Source organism: Pleurodeles waltl, chromosome 2_2 (assembly GCF_031143425.1).
Source record: "Pleurodeles waltl isolate 20211129_DDA chromosome 2_2, aPleWal1.hap1.20221129, whole genome shotgun sequence".
Lineage (NCBI taxonomy): Eukaryota > Metazoa > Chordata > Amphibia > Caudata > Salamandridae > Pleurodeles > Pleurodeles waltl.
In genome coordinates, this window is record NC_090439.1 from 1013610016 (window position 1) to 1013632931 (window position 22916).

A 22916-nucleotide genomic window follows, 5' to 3' on the forward strand; every position below is an offset into this window, starting at 1 on the left:
GTTATACTGAAAATCGGACTAACAGCCGCACCAACCAATGCTGATATTGTTTCTCACCAAAAGTGTTGTCAGCTGGAACTTTTCGGAAGGAGTATTTTGTCTTGTGGGTGGAAGCCAAGACTACCCTCAATAGGCTTAGTCTAGCCCAGGTCCAGACAAAAATGTTGTACTAGTACTGCCCATTCTCTTTCAGCTTTGTGTGGTGAGAGAAGTTTACACTACTGCAACCTCTGTTGTGTTTATTCCATGAGTATGATGAAAGCCTGCACTGCTTCTACAAACGATGCTGTTGTTGATCTTTGTGTCCGAGTGAACCTTCCAATTACAGTTCTGCCTTTTCACGTAGGGGAAGTAATTGGATTATGGGGCTCTAACTGGGCAGCACAGCTTGAGCACCTGGAAAATGAAGGCTGACTCCGGGAGTGAAGTGGCTGCATTCCTGACATGGAAGCAGACTCTTTGGTACATTTTTTTTAATTAAAAACTAAACAAGGCTTATAACACACCTTGCAACTTTCTTAGCTATTTTATGAATCCTCAACATACTATTCAATTTTGCACTTATCGTACTTTTTTTTTGGATGATGCCACTTCCTGTGATGTCACAAGGGTCAAGGTAAAGTTACCTCACTTCCTTGTATTCCACCATGAATGAGGCAATATGCTGCCCCTTCATCTGATATCACAGGTCAAAGGATGTGTGAGGTCACTACTACTGGAATGGCAAATCGATGCCAATGTCCACACTCTCCAGGGCCATGAACAAGTATGGTCATTCAAACAGAACTTCCCTTCCCCATCTGGTGCTTTCTTTCAAGTTTCATAGAAAGGTTCCTTGAGGTGACTCAGCAAAGGCTTCCCAAACCCAAATGGTGCAATGAGCACGCTGACAATCCATTCATAACTTTTCTTTGGGCGTCCAGGCCAATGAAGGGTGTTATAAAAAGGCATGCTCTTAGAACTCTATGCAACTGCATTATCTGCCTGGATTTTTGTTTCACGATGGCCCGTACGCAGTTTATGTAACCTTGCAGTAACTGTGGTGCTTTAACACGGTGGAAGAGTAAGATGCTCTCTCCATCCCAATGCACCAAAAAACTGCAGCCTGCAGTTGTGGACAAAGCTAGCCAGGAACTGCAGTTCCCACTCAGCCAGAACAGGGTAGAAGCAAGCAATCACGGTACCAGACAGATCCTCGACTTTCAGCAGAGAGAGCCTGGAGCAGCAGCCCTGTGACGTACACGGTGGCGTCTGGTGTTGGCAATCCCAAATTGGCTGTCATGATGAGAATCAGGCTGCAGAATAGTAGCACCACATTTGTAAGGGTACATTTCCACGATTAAAGAAAGGGTCCTGTGTGGTGAGGGTGAGGCCAAAGTATGATCTCAGAGGAACACTCAATTTAAGTTCTAGCACAGCAGGAAGACAAGGAGATGTTGTTAACAGTCACATAAGGTATAAATAATCAGAAGATAAAGGGGAGCAGAAAGTAAGCTAGCCAAGGCAGATTATGGGAAAGGTGGGGGAGAGCCAGGTGGTAATGTTGCTCAGTCAGCTGGAGCACTGTACACATCTTGCTCAGGTCAGATTTGTGGGGCACAGCCGGTTCTGAATACGTGAGTACACATACCGGGAAAAAGTGAGACCTGCAGTCATCACTGGCTGAATCACAGTCCCCCTGTGCAGAGAACAACAAAATGAGAGGAAAGAACATTCCAAGCCCTCAGAATAAAAGCACCTCTGAACACCTGAATATGCACAATGAAACGCAGCTCATGAATGATGGAGAGAGTGACAGAGTGGTTCCTGCCGATATATCAAGACCAATATACTGAAGAGTATTCAGCTTTGCTTTCAGTGGAGTTCAGTGCGGAGTGAAACACTTGACTTCTTCCAAAAAGAATAGAGACCAGCCTGTGAAAGAGCTGCAGAATGCAGAGGCGCAGTGAAATGACAAGCATTGTGGCCTTTCCTTTCGGTGCTGAAAACATGGAGAAAGTTCATGGAGGACTTCTTCCAAGGTCTGAGAGACATCTTCACTTTCTTGCAGGGAAAAATGAAGCAAGAGATGCAAAAGTCCAAAGGATTTGAGTGGCCTGGGAGCATGGATGTTGTCATTGGAGGAGTCAAGCAATAACAAATCAGAAGAAGTAGAATCCCTGAGAGATGAAATCCTGGCTCAGTACTACAACACTACCAGAGCAGAATGTAGTCCCACATAGCTACACAAAAGAACTCGACAATCACTCACACAGAAACAAGATATGGGATCCAATGAGCGCCTGTGGTGGCGGGTGCAGCGAAAGGCTAAAACACTGTGGCATACATTCTAAGAATGTTCAAGATGTTCTTCAGGCGAAGGCCAAGAACTCATCATAAAGGACAGAACAGGATCCACAGAACTGCTGCTGGCTCCTCTGAGGGTGCCCGAACCCTAGTTATACTAACCTGGGTCAACAACTTCCAATAAATCAAAAAAAGATATTATTAGCGGGAAGGAAGACAACAAACTTTACCATACTACAAAAAAAAGGAGTGGGGTGGGGAAGTGTTTCTCCAGGTGATTGAATATCTGCACACACACAATATTGAACATTTCCAGGAACACCACAATACTGCACATCTCTAGGGCCAATCTTTTCACCTTATCCTTTAGTGGCAGGACCACACCTATCAAACAATATGGCTATCTGAAGCAAAGTCGATCCTGCAAAAATAAGAGGACCACAGGAAACCGCTGGTGCCACAATTAATACATCTGTATCAAAACGGATTTTGGTGCCACAATTAATATAACCATATCAAAACGGATTTGTTCCAGCTAGCAACACTTCACTTAATCTGAGGCCATGTTTTGCATGTTGGATAGCCCCCCCAACTAGGGGGCCTAATGCTGGTTTCCTAGTCCTTGATTTAGAATAGACATTCTATTCTTTAGCATGGTCGTACTTTTTTACAGTATTGCAGTGTTACGGTTTGGGCGTCTGTTTTTAAAGACTTGTTTGTCTACTCTATACACTGCCTTCAGCTTGTGAGAAGACGGGCTCTCTTGTTTCTGACTCCATTCCGGTAGAACGGAGCACATGCCAGGGGTGCCCGTTGTCTCCACAGATGTTCTCCCTGGCAGTGGAACCTCTGGCAGTGCATCTCTGTGCACTGGGCACAACTGGGGTGTCTCCCTTGGTGATGGTGTCCGCTCATTATCGCTGTATGCGGACGATTTACTCATTTGTCGCAGAGATATATTGTCTGTTCCTGAATCGACCCCCAGCGCCCTCCATAGGTTTCCAACCCTTTCGGGATTCGGCGTCAACTGGGCCAAATCCTGCACTTTCCCACTCTCTCCTCAAACCCCAAACCCTGGAGTAATATCCTCGGCACCTCTCCTTCACAGATTTATCACTCACCCTCAGACCTGTATGATTGCTCCCAGATCTCATTCTGATAGACCCTCTTTTTATCAGAGACAGCCCAATTGGCACTGCTTAAGATGCCAGTGCTCCCCGCTTACTGCATTATTTTGCTAACTTGCCCCGTTATATAAGTTCCTCATTCTTCCTTTCTCTGGAGGGAACAATTACGACCTTTATATGGAACAATTACAGACACCGAGTGGCACTCCACAAGCTATATCAGCGTACTGACTGGGAGGGTCGAGCGGTGCCTAACTTTGAACATTATTATTTTGCATGCCAACTTCAAGAGGTCGCGAGATGGCTTGCAACTTTGCAACTTACTGACACTGTTACACTCCTGCTGGCCTGGATCAGCATAGGGTTCTCAGGCTGTTCCATCCATGTGCTCCACCCCCACCACCCCCAACACCCCAACCGTCCCTATTAAAAGTGGTGCATCAATGTTGTAGGCATAGCCTTACCCTTACAAAATTGACAATTCCTTATGCTCCAGCGAAAGTACTTTTGGGTACGCCTCGAGGCAGCCATTTTGCCACCACAGCAGAACTCTCAGCATGATCTGTTGGTAGGCTATCTTTACAGAGACAGTGAATTTCTGCCTTATGAAATGATGGTAACGGGCATGAGGCTTCCCCCGGGCCATTTCTCCTGCACACCTCATTGCTTGGTACGCTAAGACAAAAATGGGGAAATCTCTCAGAGGAACCTCCTATGGATCTGACCGTTCAATATCTCCACATACTATGTCAACAGTGCCACTTGGTATACTGGCATGCTGAATCCCTAAGGTCGCATACAACACCACTGCTCGCATCCTTACGTGAGCGCTGGGAGGATAACTCATCACCCCTGCTCGGCCAGGGATTGGTCCACACTAATTGAAATCCCTGTGTGCATACCGCGGAATGCACAACTCCACTTGATTCCGTTATATATTCTGTAGAGCGCCTACCTAATCCTCTTCTAATATAAATAGATTTTTCCACTGCTGCCTGTCTCCGCTGTGAACTAATGGGGCCAGATATTGTGCACGTGCTCTGGGCACGCCGCCACCGGATTATCTATTGGACTGGTTTTACTCGACGACTTGCACATTGAACAGACAAAGAAATTTGAAATACATGGGACTGTTGGGTCTTTATCGCAGGAGCAAAAAACAAAGTCACATCCCGCCTTACTAACGGGCTAATTATGGCTAAATGCCCAATTACTGGCAGGTGGAAATCGCCTTTACCCCTCCACAAGCCAGCCTGGGTACAGTTATTTACAAACTGGGCACAGGTGGAAAGGGTGGCCCTACATAGGGAGGATGCAGTGGGTTTAGGCAAGTACCCAATAGCTGGGAAGCAATAATGGCCGACCTACACACAGACATCCCCGATGCTTCCCAACTACGGGAATCCCAGCCAGTCAGCGACTATGCCACAGGCGTGGAGGATTAAATTGTCTGGCCCTTCACCTGGACTTGCTGTGTACTGTTTGGAGTAGAGCATAGCAAAACACAAATGATGGACGGAATGCGGAACCAATCAAACATTCACCCCCAGTCACAGATCTGGGTTTAATCCATCGTTCTTTTACTCAGTGGGAAGGGTATGCCCAGACGTGGGACCCGTGCTTCCCATGCCACTGGATTCAAGCTAGCCTGGCTGATGAGGGGTGAAACCCCGAAACCGGTCCCAGGATGCTTGTTTCCAGTCCAGGGAAGACCTGGCCTGGCAGTTCGGGCTGGACTGTTCCCATTGGGTACAGGGTCAAGACTGATTTGCATATGGCTGGGTCCAAACTGGAATGGCATGGCAAGCAAAAAAACGATGGATTTAGGCCCAGATCTCTGTACTGGGGGTGAATGTTTGACATTGTTCAGCATTCCATCCATCACATGTTCTTTTTGCATCTGTTTGGAGTAGAGACCACCTATGAGGGATACGGCCTGGATAGTATATAGAGGCAGAGCTACTGCAAACAAATTATCACAATGACTGCCATGGGCAATGTAAAGTGCAGCTTGGGTTGGCATGTCAGTTAACATTGTTATTACCTTTTCTTCTCAATTCTGGTTCTCCCAGATGGGACCTTCAAACTACTAGCATCAAATATTGCGAACTACTGACAGAGGTGTGCATCATGTGTCTTCCACTGTGGGCTGTATGGCGGACACTTCTGTGAGTATGCTCATATATCCCCACGACTCAATACAAATACACGGAATGTGTCAGCCACATACAGACCATAACATGTCCTTCTCTCCAGCTGCGTCTCATATGGACCGATCCGCTCTACTGACTGCATTTATGATTGTGCAGAAAATTTTGTTAAAGACATACTATTATTGTACACGGTACCCTCGATGTGACAATTTGGAAAATGTTTTCAAAAAGGCAATAAACAGATTTAAAAAAAAAAAAAAAAGAAAAAAAGGACCGTACGAATAGAGGAGAGGTCACCTCCGAAAGGCACAGACCCAGACTACCAGTTTGAATAGTATACAAGACACCTGTTTCAACAATGTTGAAGAAACATATAAACTAAATAAAAATTAATGCAATTCACGAGTAGAAATAAACGTGTAAGTCTCACATTTGGCTGTATTTTAAACACAAGTGAGAGAAGTAGGCTTTCACTGTCTGATGTACTTAGCCAAAGGAACCGCAGAATGCATTTTTCTTTCTTTTATCCTGACCTAGGTCAGAAATGTGAAACTTTAACCGTTTCATGATACAAATGAACTACGAAATGCATGACACCATAGAAGTTGTTATATTTCAACCTTTCCATAGCCATAGTTTCACAGAATATATTAAATTGTTTACTTTCCGTTTACATTTTTGTATTTAAATGGGTGGGAACTTTATGAGCTAATAGAGTTATGCAGAGGCCTAAACATAAACTGTTTTTGTTTTCTAGTAAAAAGATTCACGGTAACTCTTAGGTGTTTCTACAGTTGTTACAGCTAATTTTGTGGTTGATTGTTCATATCTAGAGTTCTTTATTTCTTGACCGCTTAGACGACGGAATCTTTCCCGTTCCCATGATGACACAGCTTGCTGATTGGATGACAGTGAATGAAATCCACAACATTTGTTTTAGTGATAGATTTAGAAATGTTATATCGGCACGTGTTTCTAGAGTAGCACACAGATCCAGTCAGATTCTGCCAGACTGTTGATTACCGTTTTCCAGACTCTCTGCAGAGCCCTTTGCTAAGAGGTTTCTTAGATTTATTCTGAGAGAATCATTCTTTCCTTCGCCTAGTTCTATGCTGCTCTGAGACTCCGTTTTTTAAACTTCTTTTTATGGTATGCTCTGACTGATTTAGAATTACTTAAAGCCTCATGCTGTCACATCTTAAATATAAAGCTCTTTATGTGTTCTAACTGACACTTTTCTCTTACTCTCTAAACTTAGGATAGGGACCTAGTTGTATGGAACACGCTTTACTCTTTATTCTGTATTGTATTGAGGACTTGAGTGAATACTACTGAAGACGTGCAATAAGGGAATACTTATTAAAAATATTTTTAATTAAGCTTTGAAACTCACACCAACTCTCATCATTGTACTCCCAAAGATTTAAATTGAAACAGTGATCAATAACATGATTTTTATTTGCAGCTCCTGATTAATATTTTCTTATGTTCAGGGTCTAACAACCTTGAACCCAGTAAGAAGCAAGGACAGTTTGTCGGGATGAGTTTGGTAAGCTTTTCGCCATAAACCAAATATTTATTTTAAGTCCTTGCTTCACCAATATAAACATTCACAAAGAAAAAGTTAGTCATGAGGGGGGTGAACTCTGCCAGCAAATGAATAATGATACTACCAACACTGAAATGCCTGGGGAGGTATTGTGCTTTGGCCAAGAAAATAATTTGCTCATCCTTGACATCTAGGGGCTTATATCTTGTTTCTTCCCCATATAACATTTCACCTCAGGCAATTAGACACATTTACAGACAGGGAAGGATGACAGTTGCTTTTAATTTTCCATAGTACAAGAGAATCTAACCTAACTCACAGTACAGTATGCCTAAACCAAGACTTTTTGAGACACACTCCAAAAACTGCTTGTCTTAGCAGAGGATTCTATCACTGTGTGGAGGTGATTGGAATTTAGTGAATGATCGTTAGAAAGACCAGTCTGACCACAAATGTTCAAATATGGTGGTGTTTACTGTAGCAGGCTGGGAGTCATTAGCTGACATGGGCCTAACTGACGTATGGGGTGGAAAAGCCACAAAAGAATTTAAGAAATTCCTATGGAATAACATTGAGGACTTGCATCTTGTTTAAATAATCTATAAACAGCTGTTGAAAAACAGAGCTAAAGTAAGTTTGCTTGGCTATTCAACAGGAATCAATATTATGGTGAATGTACAAGGGAACGGCACATGTGCAGTGTCATGAAACAGGAAAGATTCTGCAACAGTGTCCCTGGATGCATGAGCGCATACATCCCACTAATCAACCTAAATGCTCGAAGCAACTGCCTAGTAGGGTTTCAATATGTTTCTCATATTGAATGCAACCTAAAATGTCACTAAAGTGTAATACGACCTAAAAGGTGGTGCTTCCGCTGTGAGCAGCAGGTAGACATGCAGAGAGCTGCATTGCCCGAGGGTGCCAGTGAAGAGTTATTCGTTTCCTCTCGGATGATATGATCCAAGCTGTCAGACAACTGTGGTAGTACATGGGGCAGAGAAAGCACCGACCAAGGAAACTGCAAAGGAATTGAGGTATTCGTGCCTCACCATATCTTGCAGCTTGGGGTATCTCTCTCAGGTCTAGATACAAAACTATTCACCCAAACAAGCAGAGGTGCCCACTTTTCATAACTTCTTAGATCCTGACGCAGGTCTCTTTGTTAATGCGGTTCTCTTCAGATACTCTGGTGTACATTTTTGGGGGGACTGTATAATGTGGCTTCATGGCACTCAGGTGTTGCATTTGAATGTGGACAGGCTTGAATTCATCAATACCCCATATTCTGGAAATTTCTGCCCCATCTTTACTAAATTTACCACTAATAGTTGTGTATTAGAAAAACAGTCATGTCGGAGACCAGTTCTTGGCATTTCTGCCTCTTTTTCTTATTTCATTCAAACTATTTCAGCCAAAGTGAAAGCAGTAATGTGTATGGGTGGCGGGTTTTGGCGGTGGAGAGTCACTGGGAGTCTGTAGAAATCAAAAACAAGGTTACCAAAGGAAGGGAGACTATCGCACTCAAACTGTTAACCTGTAAAAGGTAGCCCTTCCAGAAAACAATAGGCCAGGAAAGAGCAGAGGAAAATTCAAAAGTAAATGACACATTTTTCCAAACCAATTCTCCACAGAATCTATGTGGACTGGCCCACTCAAATAGGAGATCGTTTACCATGCAGATGCCTTCTTTTTAATGTTGACCATCTCTCCAATAGCCTTCAAAGATGGTTGCTCCCTAGTCTGATTTTTTCAGATTTCTATTGCTTCCGCTCCAAACTCTTACATCCTGATGACTCTAAGAGGCTGATGTGCGATGGGCATTAGGAATAGGACTTGTCGAGACTAAAACTGTGGAATCAGCTTAATCAAATCGGCCCCATCCTCACCTTCTTGCTCTTTTGCCAATTCTTCATACGTACATGTCTATTTCCTTTTATCTTTTTTCATAGCATGAACACCTAGCACTCATTTATACTTATGCGATTATGTGTTTAAACCATAAATTAACAAAATATCTCTTTAAACTCCTTTCTGCATAGAGTAATATAGTGTGTGAAAATGTGTTAAAGACTGGTCGTGAATTTACAATTAATATGTAACAAACAGGATGACATTAATGTAATGTTACACCATAGTGAACCACAGGTGCCTATAAATGGAAGACACGCCAGGAGAACAAAAGAACAACAACAAAAATCACCTGTGTGTACACAAAATTCCTTTATTATTGATCAAAAATCAGTATGGCCTTAATTTTGTCAAATGCCTGTTCACTCCTTGGACAATATTGGTGCTGAGAAGTTTGAGAATATTTAGAGTGACATCACTATCAGTAAGACCAGAAATCACATCAACAGAAATGAAAATGTCACTTACCCAGTGTACATCTGTTCGTGGCATCAGTCGCAGTAGATTCGCATGTTTTGCAATAGCTCGCCATCTGGTGTTGGGCCGGAGTGTTACAAGTTGTTTTTCTTCGAAGAAGTCTTTCGAGTCACGGGACCGAGTGACTCCTCCTTTTGTGTCCATTGCGCATGGGCGTCGACTCCATCTTCGATTGTTTTTCCCCGCAGAGGGTGAGGTAGGAGTTGAATTGTAGTAATAGTGCCCATGCAATGGAGTGACTAAGTATGCACCTATTTAAGGTTGAGATGATACATATATAAATAGTTGAAGGTAACTTCCAAACTGCTACAGGCTCCCGGGGAGGCAGGTGGGCACATGCGAATCTACTGCGACTGATGCCACGAACAGATGTACACTGGGTAAGTGACATTTTCAGTTCGATGGCATCTGTCGCTGTAGATACGCATGTTTTGCATAGACTAGTAAGCAGTTATCTCCCCAAAAGCGGTGGATCAGCCTGTAGGAGTGGAAGTAGTCTGAAATAATGTTCTTAATACGGCTTGACCTACTGTGGCTTGTTGTGCGGATAACACGTCTACACAGTAGTGCTTGGTGAATGTGTGAGGCGTAGACCATGTGGCTGCCTTACATATTTCTTGCATTGGGATGTTTCCTAGAAAGGCCATGGTAGCACCTTTCTTTCTGGTTGAGTGTGCCCTTGGTGTAATGGGCAGCTGTCGTTTAGCTTTAAGGTAGCAGATTTGGATGCATTTAACTATCCATCTGGCTATACCTTGTTTTGATATTGGGTTTCCTGCATGAGGTTTTTGAAATGCAATAAATAGTTGTTTAGTCTTTCTGATGTTTTTTGTTCTGTCAATGTAATACATTAATGCTCTTTTGACATCTAATGTATGTAGTGCCCTTTCAGCTACGGTATCTGGCTGTGGAAAGAACACTGGAAGTTCCACTGTTTGATTTAGATGGAACGGTGAAATAACCTTTGGCAAAAATTTAGGATTGGTCCTTAGGACGACCTTATTCTTGTGTAGTTGTATAAAAGGTTCCTGTATTGTAAACGCCTGAATCTCGCTTACTCTTCTTAGGGAAGTAATGGTGATGAGAAATGCCACCTTCCAGGTTAGGAACTGTATTTCGCAGGAGTGCATGGGTTCAAAAGGTGGACCCATAAGTCTAGTTAGGACAACATTTAGGTTCCATGAAGGAACAGGTGGTGTTCTTGGTGGTATAATTCTCCTAAGGCCCTCCATGAATGCTTTAATGACTGGTATCTTATATAGGGAAGTTGAATAGGTAGTCTGCAGGTATGCAGATATTGCTGCAAGGTGTATTTTAATGGAAGAGAAAGCCAGGTTAGATTTTTGTAAGTGAAGCAAGTAACCCACTACATGTTCTGGAGTTGTGTGAAATGGTTGTATTTGATTAATATGGCAGTAGCAAACAAACCTCTTCCATTTACTTGCATAGCAGTGCCTGGTGGATGGCCTTCTGGCTTGTTTTATGACTTCCATACATTCTTGGGTAAGTTGTAAGTGCCCGAATTCTAGGATTTCAGGAGCCAGATTGCCAGATTCAGCGATGCTGGATCTGGGTGTCTGATCTTTTGGTTGTGCTGTGTCAACAGATCTGGCCTGTTGGGCAATTTGATGCAGGGTACTACTGATAGGTCTAGCAGCGTTGTGTACCAGGGTTGCCTTGCCCAAGTTGGTGCTATTAATATGAGTTTGAGTTTGTTTTGACTGAGTTTGTTTACCAGGTAAGGAAGGAGAGGGAGAGGAGGTAAAGCGTAAGCAAATATCCCTGACCAGTTCATCCATAGGGCATTGCCTTGGGACTGTTTGTGTGGGTATCTGGATGCGAAGTTTTGGCATTTTGCGTTCTCCTTTGTCGCAAACAAGTCTATCTGAGGTGTTCCCCAGAGTTTGAAATAAGTGTTCAGAATTTGGGGGTGAATTTCCCATTCGTGGACCTGTTGGTGATCTCGAGAGAGATTGTCTGCGAGTTGATTTTGGATCCCTGGTATAAATTGTGCTATTAGGCGAATTTGGTTGTGAATTGCCCAACGCCAAATCTTTTGTGCTAGCAGGCTTAACTGCGTGGAGTGCGTCCCCCCTTGCTTGTTTAGATAATACATTGTTGTCATGTTGTCTGTTTTGACAAGAATGTATTTGTGAACTATTATTGGTTGGAAAGCTTTTAGTGCTTGAAAAACTGCTAGAAGTTCTAGGTGATTTATATGCAGTTTTGTTTGATGTACGTTCCATTGTCCTTGTATGCTGTGTTGATCGAGGTGTGCTCCCCACCCTGTCATGGAAGCATCTGTTGTTATTACGTATTGTGGCACTGGGTCTTGGAAAGGCCGCCCTTTGGTTAAATTTATGTTGTTCCACCACAGAAGCGAGAGGTAAGTTTGGCGGTCTATTAACACCAGATCTAGAAGGTGACCCTGTGCTTGTGACCATTGTGATGCTAGGCACTGTTGTAAGGGCCTCATTTGCAGTCTTGTGTTTGGGACAATGGCTATGCATGAAGACATCATGCCTAGGAGTTGTAATATCATCTTTGCTTGTATCTTTTGTGTTGGATACATGCGTTGTATGATGGTGTTGAAATTTTGAATTCTTTGTGGACTTGGAGTGGCTACTCCTTTTGATGTGTCTATTATGGCTCCCAGGTATTGTTGTACCTTGCGCGGCAGAATTTTGGATTTTGTGAAATTGACGGTGAACCCTAGTTTGAAGAGGGTTTGTATGATATGATTTGTGTGATTTGAGCACTCTATTAACGAATGGGCCTTGATTAGCCAGTCGTCTAGATATGGGAACACATGTATTTGCTGCCTTCTTATGTGTGCAGCGACTACCGCTAGACATTTGGTAAAGACTCTTGGTGCGGTTGTTAATCCGAAAGGCAGTACCTTGAATTGGTAATGTATTCCCTTGAATACAAACCTTAGGTATTTCCTGTGCGATGGGTGTATTGGTATATGGAAATAAGCATCCTTGAGGTCTAAAGTTGCCATGTAGTCGTGTAGTTTTAGCAATGGCAATACTTCTTGTAGTGTGACCATGTGAAAGTGGTCTGATTTGATGAAAGTGTTCACTACTCTGAGGTCTAGGATTGGTCTCAGCGTTTTGTCCTTCTTTGGTATCAGAAAGTACAGTGAGTAAACTCCTGTGTTTATTTGTGTGTTTGGCACTAATTCGATTGCATTCTTTTGCAATAGTGCCTGCACTTCTATCTCCAGGAGATTGGAATGGTGTGTTGTCAAATTTTGTGCTTTTGGTGGTATGTTTGGAGGGAATTGTAGAAATTCAATGCAATAACCATGTTGGATAATTGCTAGAACCCAAGTGTCTGTAGGGATTTCCTCCCATGCTTTGTAATAATGACTTATTCTTACCCCCACTGGTGTTGTGTGGAGGGGGTCAGTGACATGTGAGTCACTGTTTAGTAGTAGGGGGTTTGGGGCTCTGAAATCTTCCTCTATTCCTAGGGAATTGCCCTCCTCTATATTGTCCCCGAAAACCTCCTCTATACTGTCCCTGGTAACTGGACGGTGTTGCTTGTGAGGTGCTGGCTTGTGTGCTCTGACCCCGAAACCCCCCTCGAAAGGGTGTTTTACGGAATGTGCTGTAATTGCCTCTGCTCTGCGGGGAGTAGAGTGCGCCCATGGCTTTGGCAGTGTCCGTATCTTTTTTGAGTTTCTCAATCGCTGTGTCCACTTCTGGACCTAACAGTTCTTTTTCGTTAAAAGGCATATTGAGAACTGCTTGTTGAATCTCTGGTTTAAATCCAGATGTTCGGAGCCATGCAAGCCTTCTGATAGTTACAGATGTATTAATTGTCCGTGCAGCTGTATCTGCAGCGTCCATGGAGGAGCGGATCTGGTTGTTGGAAATGGTCTGTCCCTCCTCAACCACTTGTTTTGCCCTATTTTGTAAGTCCTTGGGCAGATGTTCAATGAGATGTTGCATCTCGTCCCAGTGGGCTCTGTCATAGCGCGCAAGTAGTGCCTGGGAGTTCGCGATGCGCCACTGGTTTGCAGCTTGTGCTGCGACTCTCTTACCAGCTGCATCGAACTTGCGGCTTTCTTTATCTGGGGGTGGTGCATCTCCAGATGTGTGGGAGTTGGCCCTTTTCCTAGCTGCTCCTACAACGACAGAGTCTGGTGGCAGCTGTGTAGTGATGAAAACCGGGTCTGTAGGAGGCGCCTTATACTTTTTTTCCACCCTTGGTGTGATTGCCCTACTTTTGACCGGCTCCTTAAAGATTTCTTTTGCGTGCCGGAGCATACCAGGGAGCATAGGCAGGCTTTGGTATGAGCTGTGGGTGGAGGAGAGTGTGTTAAATAAAAAATCATCCTCGACCTGTTCTGAGTGGAGGCTTACGTTGTGAAATTGTGCTGCTCTAGCCACCACTTGAGAATACGCGGTGCTGTCCTCTGGTGGAGATGGCTTTGTAGGGTATGCCTCCGGACTGTTATCTGACACTGGGGCGTCGTATAGGTCCCAAGCGTCTTGATCTTGGTCACCCTGGCTTATGGTGGTGTGAGCTGGGGAGTGTGATGGAGTTCGTGCTGGTGAGACGTTAATCACGGGCGGAGGAGAGGGTGGTGGGGTAACTCTTTTCACCACTTTAGGTTGTGGTGTCTGTTCAGTTTGGAACTCCAACCTTCTCTTTCTTCTAATGGGGGGAAGGGTGCTTATTTTTCCTGTCCCCTGCTGTATGAAAATACGCTTTTGCGTATGGTCTACATCAGTTGATTGTAGCTCTTCCTCAAACCTATGCTTTTGCATTTGGGAGGTTAGCAAGTGCTCTTCTGTATAAGAGCCTGAAGCTGGGTCGCTTGCAGTTTGTTTCGGCACCGAAACCCTGTCTGCGTGTTTTTTCGGCTCCGAGATGACTTTTTTCTTTTTCGGGGCCGAAACCTCTCGGCGTCGATCTTCTTCGGTGCCGCTGTCTCGGCGTCGAGCCGTGTCCACACCGGCATCTCGGTGTCGAGGCTTGTCTCCAGCACTTTCTCGGTCCCGAGAAGGCTGCGTGCCGGTGTCTCGACCGGAGTCGGACGATCTCGGCACTGTTTGGGCCTTTTTCGGTGCCGACGGTCGGTCACCGAATTTATGGGTGGAGCCATGGCCTGATGGCAGTGGCGTCCCCTGGGCCTTGTAAATCTTCCTCTGTGTGGTTTTCGACGTCTTACTCACGGTTTGTGTATCGTCGAATCCTTCGGAGTCCGATTCTTGGATCGAGAAGGTACCTTCCTCTTCTTGTTCCTCGAACTCTCGGTGGGCTGTCGGCGCGGACGCCATCTGAAGTCTTCTGGCTCGACGGTCTCGGAGTGTTTTTCGGGACCGGAACGCACAACAGGCCTCGCAGGTGTCTTCACTGTGCTCAGGTGACAGGCACAGGTTACAGACCAAGTGTTGGTCTGTATAGGGGTATTTATTGTGGCATTTGGGACAGAAACGGAACGGGGTCCGTTCCATCGGCGTTCTTCAGCACGCGGTCGGGCCGACCAGGCCCCGACGGGGGATCGAAAAACTACCCCGAAGGGCACCGGAGCTCTTCGATCTTCGATGCGGTGTTGAATCTAACTACGCCGATCCCGAACGCAACAATACCGACGAAAATCTTCCGAAATTAGCTATCTTTCCGTTCCGAAACTCGGAGCGACAGGAACACGTCTGAACCCGATGGCGGAAAAAAAACAATCGAAGATGGAGTCGACGCCCATGCGCAATGGACACAAAAGGAGGAGTCACTCGGTCCCGTGACTCGAAAGACTTCTTCGAAGAAAAACAACTTGTAACACTCCGGCCCAACACCAGATGGCGAGCTATTGCAAAACATGCGTATCTACAGCGACAGATGCCATCGAACAAACATGTTACTTACCTACGGTAACCCTCTCTATGGTTGATACTCTATTTAAAAGCAGATTCCTCACCTTGTGAATCCTCTGAGGGACAGCCTCCTAAGTGCCAGCAGGTGGCATTGTACAGTTCCACATCAACTTCACCATGCCCGGACGCAATAACCATATATATGTGCCATGCCACAACCACATACATGCGCTAAGCCAGCACGCTCACATTTATTTCTTGACTGTGCAGGTTGGACTTGGCATTTACTAACTGATTAGATGGGACAGTATGAACATCTTTAAAGTGGGATCCTTTCATAGATAGTTAAGAGTCCATTTCACAGAATTGAGAGGTGGGAGAGAGGTGAGGAATCTGTGGTTGGATAGAATATCCACCAAAAAGAGCAGTATCGAAGGAAACTTGTTCTTTTGATGGATATTTCTAAAGGCAGATTGGAGCCGGATGTATAAAGCCATTTAGCTATCACAAAGCCTGCGATTTGCTAAATCACAGGATTTGTGAATGCTAAATGGCTTGTAGAAATGTACTAAGCCCATTAAGGGATTTGGTAACATGTTACCAAATCGCTAAACAGGTTTAGGAAATCATAAGGAGTCACTATTTAGAAGGGGCGTGGTCATGACGTCCCATTCAAAGAGCAATTCCTTATGGTATAAATGTTTTGCAGCCACATTCCAGTCGCAAAGCATTAATACTTTACCATCTCATCAAAGGAGGTGGTTAAGCCATTCACAAATGGGAGGGGTTACCAAGAGATCCTTTCCCTTTGAGAATCTAAAAAAAAAAAACAATACGAGAAGCCAGTGGTTCCATAAAATAGTGCCTACTCTTATAAAATAAAAGCTATTCATCATTTTGTTCAGTGCATCCCATTTTCTATGCTAAAACAAACTGCTTTATTTAAAAGCAACCAGAAAGTGGTCTGCTGACCTCAGCAGGCTACCATCCCTGTGAAGACTAATTCCTCAATGGGTTGTAAATTGCAACCTACCTCATTATTATTCATGAGGTAGGTCAATTTGTGACCCAACAAGACTCACTAATTCAAAAATAAAAATGTTTTATACTTTAAGAATAATGACTACTAAATAGCGAATCAGAAAAAGAAATGGAAAAAATATATATCCTTCTTTGGAAATCGCTGCGCTTAATGTTTGAACATCTGTACATTTGGCCCCTTGTGAATAGATACCAAAGAGGGACCTCCTAAGGCAGCGAGTCTGTGGATGGCTCAAACCAGAAAGTCCTACAAGATCAAATGGCAAAATGCCCTTCATGTCGGTCCTTGCTAATAAGGCAGTTGTGCTTTGTGAACGTATGGATTGATGCCCACGTTGCAGCCTTGAAGATGTCCAAAACAGGTACACTTGTATGCCGATGCAGTGGTAGCAGCCCTGGCTCTTGTTGAATTGGCCATTAACCCCTCATGGGTCAGGTCCTTGGCTAACTCACAGCAGATTTTTAAAGGGAGGGCTAACCACTCTAAAAAAAAAAAAAAAAAAAAAAAAACAATTTTCTACACTTGAATTCAAAGGGATGGAGGCTCTCCTCTTAAGGGTGAGGTGGAACAAATAATACCAGAAGGGTGATGGATTATCTGACACAAAATGCATCACAATCTTCTAGCGAAATGCAGCCCTACTCCGAATCACCAGCTTGTCTGGGGAAAATGGGCGTTTATGATGAATGGATAAAGGAGGCTTATAGCTCACTCGCACAACAAGTTGAGGTTATCCCTATAAAGAAGATTGTCTTGAGAGTCAGATGATGTAAGTGTTCCACTGTGGCATTACAAAAGGTTTGGGTTGAAACATATACCCAGGAAAGGTAGCAGTAGCCAGACAAACAAGAGTCCTGTGTGCCACTCTATCAGAATGCATCTCCAAATGAGAGCCTTCTTGTGAACTCCAGCATGCAAAATTGCAGACACTGCATAGTTTCAGCAGTGGCAAATAGATAGTGCTAGGGCTCTCCCAATTGCTGGAAGACGCCCTGTGCTACCTCCAGTTGTAGCTTCCATTCGTGATCCTCTCAGCTTTGCCAATTGAGTTCATCTGCCTGGGCGTTCAAAGGTCCTGCCAGGTGGTTTACAATCAGAGAAATGCCTTGTCGACTCAGGCAGTTTTAGAGGTGCACAGCTTCCCGGTACAAGACACAGGACCCCACTCTGCTTTGTTGATTGTAGTACCACATGGTGGTGGTGTTTGTGAGAATCTGGACGAGCCTCCCTTTTAACGGATAGTAGGAAGGCCTTCAAGGCGAAAGGAAAGGCCTGCAACTCCAATAGGCTGCTATGGAGTAGAGTCTTCGGATCGCCACCACTCCTAGATGACTCTCCCAACCCAACAGTGACATTCCTGCCATCATCATAATCATCATCATCATCAGCTCTGGGTGAGATATGGTAAAGTGTTTGGCACTGGTCCAACTGCAGTCGAGCAGCCACCACTGCAGGTCTGTTTGTAGTCTCCTCTGAAACCTGGATGGAGTCAGACAGGCTCCCTTGGTGCTGAGCCTGCTAAGATTTCACACCCCACTGCAGAGCCCGCATTTGGTGTGGTCAACAAGCAGGATACAGGAAGCCAAGAAGTCTCAGGATCACTCCCACTGAGACCCAGGACTGATCGTAGTTCAATGTCTTGGACTTGTTGAACTGGAGGAAAGGCTCAAAACTGCATCATATCCAGGATGGCTCCGATGAACGGGAGCTTCTGCAAAGGGATTAAGTGTGTGACTTCAGCACACTGATCAAGAACCCCGAAGATGCTAAATGATCTTCCATCATCTGGGGGTTGTCCATTTCTGACTGCAGCAAGCCTGCCTTCACCAGCCAGTCATCGAAAAAGGGTAGGACTAGTTTCCCCAACCCTCAAAGATGTGTGGCAACCACTACCATCACTTTTGCAAAAACACAAGGATCACTGGTGAGGCCAAAGAGGAGCAGAGAGAACTGAAGAATCTCTTGGCCCACCCTGAACAGCAGGTATAATTTGTAGGAAAGGAAAGTGAAAATAGAAGCCCTGCAGGTTCAGCATTACCACCAAGGACAGAGAGAACTTGGGCCAATGAGAGCATCTTGAATTTGTCCTTTGTCAGGAAGAAAGGGAGAGGGTAAAGTTCTGAACTAGGACAAAGTCCTCGGTCTTTCTTCGGCACCAGGAAATAAAGAGAGTAACAACCAATGCGCATTTCCAATGTCATGACTCTCTCCACTGCTCTTTTGTCCTTAAAAGCATTCCAGCACAGAGTCTGCCTGATCTACGAAGAGAGAGGTTCCATCAAAAGCATGCACATCAGTGATGCTTGAAAGTCACCTGAGAAGACCATGGACCCCATCCACGCATGGCGCCTAAGCACTACACTGGTACAGACTGCCCTGCTCAGTCAGTCAGTGGAGTTCAGTCCAGAGCGGATGGCGTACTTCGCAGCATCCTGACCATTCTGAATGATCAGCAGGAGGATGCTATTGTGCTCATCTGGGACTAGCCTTAAGATCTTGCTGACCATATCCCATAACTCATGTGAATATCATTCCAGGAGGCAGAGAGACATCACTGAGCAAAGACTTAGGATGCTGGAGGAAAACATTCTCTTCCCGACCACCTTCTTGTGTTTTGGTTCCTTATCAGAACTTGTAGCAGGGAACAAGTTCGCTTTCAGTCTGCCTGTGGATGCCTAAACCACCAATCTTTCAGCTGTAGCGTGCTGCATGAGGAAAGGAGGATTACTAGTGGCAGGTCTAAGGTTTTCTTGCAACTTGTCTATTTACTAGGGGGCAACAGTAAGGTTTGGCCCAAGCGCCCATTAGTGTGTCCATCAGGGCTTCATGAAGAGAGAAGTTGTTCTGTAGAAGTCTGACCAGGTTGGAGGACATCAGTAAGGACGGTAGTTTTAGCTTCAACAGACTGAAGTTGCACATCTATAACCTCTGCAGCACATCTGATTACTACAGCAAAAGGTGGTGATCCCTCTGTGGAAGGACCAAGGGGAGAGTTTAATCCAGTGTCCAGGAGGTGTGCCTAGTCCACTGGAGTTCCATAAAACGTTTATCCTCATCATTACATTGGAATACATCATTCCCGCCATCTCCCATATCACCATGTTATCTATTTGCTGAGTCTGTGATAACAGGATGTGAACCGTCTTTGGCAGAGACAGTGTTCCGTCAGGTTTCAGAATGAGGTTGGGCAGGCTGAGCCACAGGTTGTAGAAAGTGCGACTTCTGTCGAGATCGTGCCAAGTTGTCTTCTAAGTCAGATAAGCTGATAGCTTCTTCCTCCAGCACTGGTGGCATCAGTTCTAATGTTGACATCGCAGTAACTCTCGCGGATCGTGAAGTCGGATGCAAAGGCAGGTTGGGTGTCTGCCCAGGAGTCAAGGCAAACCTTCAACTGAATCAAGAATTGCAGACAGTGTTGAGGACAGATCCGCCAACTGTAGCCCCTCTAGAGGCCTCCTCTGATCCATGGGGACAAAGGCATGCCAGAGGGGACATCTTGATGTCCTTATGACTCCTCTGAAAAAGTGTAGCAGAAAGAAGCAGTCACACTTCGACTTCTTGTGTTTTTTATGATTTGGATTTACCAGACGACTTAGAGTATGAAGAGAACCTTTCACAATAATCGCCTCGAGAACAGGAATGGGTCAGCGTCCTCAACCTGACGGGAACTGGCACTTACATACGTTCTGACAGCTTTAGGCAATGTAGAGCTTGGCTTTGCAACCCCAGATCACCTTTGGACTCATTCAAGTGCGGTCCCCATAGTACTTGGAGTAATGTGAAAACCTTAGGTACCACAGACATACTTGGTGGGGATCTGTCACAGACATTGAGACACACTCTATAAGATGTAAAACATGTTCACCTAGCACGCTGTAGTGACATTTTATAGGGGAAATTCGCCAAAAAAACAAGAAAAGGTTGAGGAAGTGAGCTCCCCATCTCCATTCAAAGGCACAGAAAGAAACAGACATAAATGCACAGGGGTGGCACACATATATGGCTCTGGCATCACATCACACCTCTTGCTGGCACATCAGAGCTTGGCTGTAAAAAGCTCTCCGGATACAATCTGGAGCATAGGGGTATACACAGGGTGAATAATCTGCAGTCAGAAGTATCGAACAGAAAGGAGGCTTTTAATAACCTTACTAAAGGATAGGTGGTTTTAATTTCTGGTAAGATGTTAAGGACATTTAAAGCACAAAAAGTAAGGCTATATATCCTCTGGGAATGATCAAAGGTGCAAATAAGGCTATAATGTGACCAGTGAAACAGAAAAGAGCTTGAATTGAGAGGTTGAGCACTGCTCTGTCTGGCAAACTAGATTCCGAGAGAGAAATTGTCTAATTCGCGAAAGACTTTGCTTAAAAGGTCCTTTGCCTCAAACTCAAATTGTTTGCTTAAAAGGAAGCGAAAGGAGATTTTTCCTTGGTCCAGTACATGATTAAATGTTACTACTACAACCGTCAAGGTGAGATAGATACACATGCAGATACCACTGGAATCAAAGATATTTGAAAAGAACTCAATGACTTTCACCTGAGTGTATAGAGCATGGAAACAAGGACACCACAGCATTTATTCACTGCTTAGGTGTGATGTGCAATTAATCGAAAACAATAATAACTTCACCTGCTTTTAGAATAATAACACCAGGTATTCTCACCATTGCTCAAGAAGAGTTGTTCATTTGTCAAAGTAAACACTCCCATTTTTATAGAAAATGCCGTCAAAATTAACATTTCATAACCACAGTACATCCTCAGCACGCATGCCCCGAGTACAATTCAAGTATGCACAATCAATGCATTATCCCATGTTACACATTTCGAAAACACACCATCATAATTTGCAGAATCAGTCTGCTCAGTCCAAGATTTTACAATTCAAATACAGAGATTGCACAACCCAAGTACACTCCTGGTTTGCATAATGTCATTCCATTCAGCATGCACAATTCGGCTATAGTCCCCAAAAGGTTTTTGGATTGCACATCCCAATACAATGTCAATTTTAAGTCAGTTTAGGGATCACAGTTTGAATAGTCCGATATATTAAGTCTGCAGAATTACAGAATATCAGTGCAATCCAAACCTGAAGATTCCAGGACATTGCCATCCAATGATCCCATAATTCTATGCATTGTTTACCCACCCCTTCTACCAGCCAGCCAACTGCAGTCAGCTCAAGGTCCAACTCAGTGACACGGCCATGTATAATGAGCTCCTGAATAAAGAAAGCAAAGCTCAATAGTTGCACATCTTCATTCTTGGCCTCTCACCATAACATTTTCCTCTTCACCTTGTCATTGCACCTAGACCTGTGACATTTTCCTAGAGGGCAGAGCAGTCTGCAACTCTGGACAATGTCAGCAAGTCTTTGGCAAGCAGGGTAGCCCTATGGTAAAATATGCCATGAGTAAGAAAAATGAAACTGAAATGAAACTTAGTAAGCACAGATGCTAGGGTGTGGGTCATTGTTCAGGCAGCACATGCTCTTCTGGTTTCGTTCCTAGCTTTCTTAATTGTGTTTATACCTCCAGTTTTCTGTCACTGAGAGGAAAAGGTCCAACGCAGAAGGGACATCGGCATATAACAGAGTATATTAAAAACCATATTAAGATTATCATATTAAAAATAAATGTGCTGTCAAAACTAGTAACTCCAAAGGCAGTATGTGCAACCCTAGATCTTTGCTATAGTATTATCTGTAAGCTGAAACAGGACCTCAACCTGTACTAGGTGTTTCAACAAAATCTAAAACAAACCACTAACATTCTGTAATGCACAACATTACCAAATGTCATTTATTACCAATATGTGAATTGTCATGCGAGTAATGAGTTTTGAAACTAGAGATCTCTTCATGGAACTAAATGCAACAATTCCCCAGCAAGCTCCAGAATTCTGTGAATCCCTACGTAATGGAAAGGATACTAAAGCATGAAATCCAGTTTGAGAAAATGTTTAAATGTCTTACCAGGTTTTTCAGAAGTGTTGATAACTCTTTTGTAAGGCTGGAAAATTTAACAAAAGCAGTGCCAAGATCTGCGTTATCACGATTTAAAAAATTGCTTCCAAATTTGTCAAGAGAATGAGCATAATTCTCTTCATTTTGGAGGTGATCTAGAAGAAAAACAAAAAGTACAATTACAGCTTGCCAGTTAGGCTTTAGCTGGGCACAACTCAAGTGCTCAATCTCTTTTAACACCAAGAGTATTTGTAAATAGTCTAAAATTCACAACGTTTTACACAAATCTAGTATTAAAAAGTAAAAATCAAACTACAAAGTGATATAAAAGTAACATTAATCATGTACTTCTAATTGACAGGCTCCTGGAAATTATGAAAATATAGATTGACAAGTAAAAACTATCACATACCTGATGTCCCATGCTGCTAACTCCAAGCCTGTCCCCTGTAATATTTGCCAGTTAAACCAATGCAGCTGGCAGTTAAGAGAAAAAAGGTAGATTTGTCCCTAGCAGTCCGGTGAGTATTGTTCATTCCCGTGTGCCACAGAAAAGGCGTATGAGTGCTT

At 44.0% G+C, this 22916-nt stretch overlaps 1 protein-coding gene across 6 annotated transcripts in view; it reads right to left on the bottom strand.

Moving 5' to 3' along the window:
• Positions 1-22916, bottom strand: part of ASAP1 (ArfGAP with SH3 domain, ankyrin repeat and PH domain 1) — a 1537410-nt gene that overhangs the window by 1186755 nt on the left and 327739 nt on the right. For all 6 annotated transcript variants that reach the window (XM_069220757.1, XM_069220758.1, XM_069220756.1 and 3 more), the window contains one exon: positions 22356-22501. In XM_069220757.1, coding sequence (XP_069076858.1) covers positions 22356-22501 — 146 coding nt within the window. The remainder of the gene's footprint in view (positions 1-22355; positions 22502-22916) is intronic.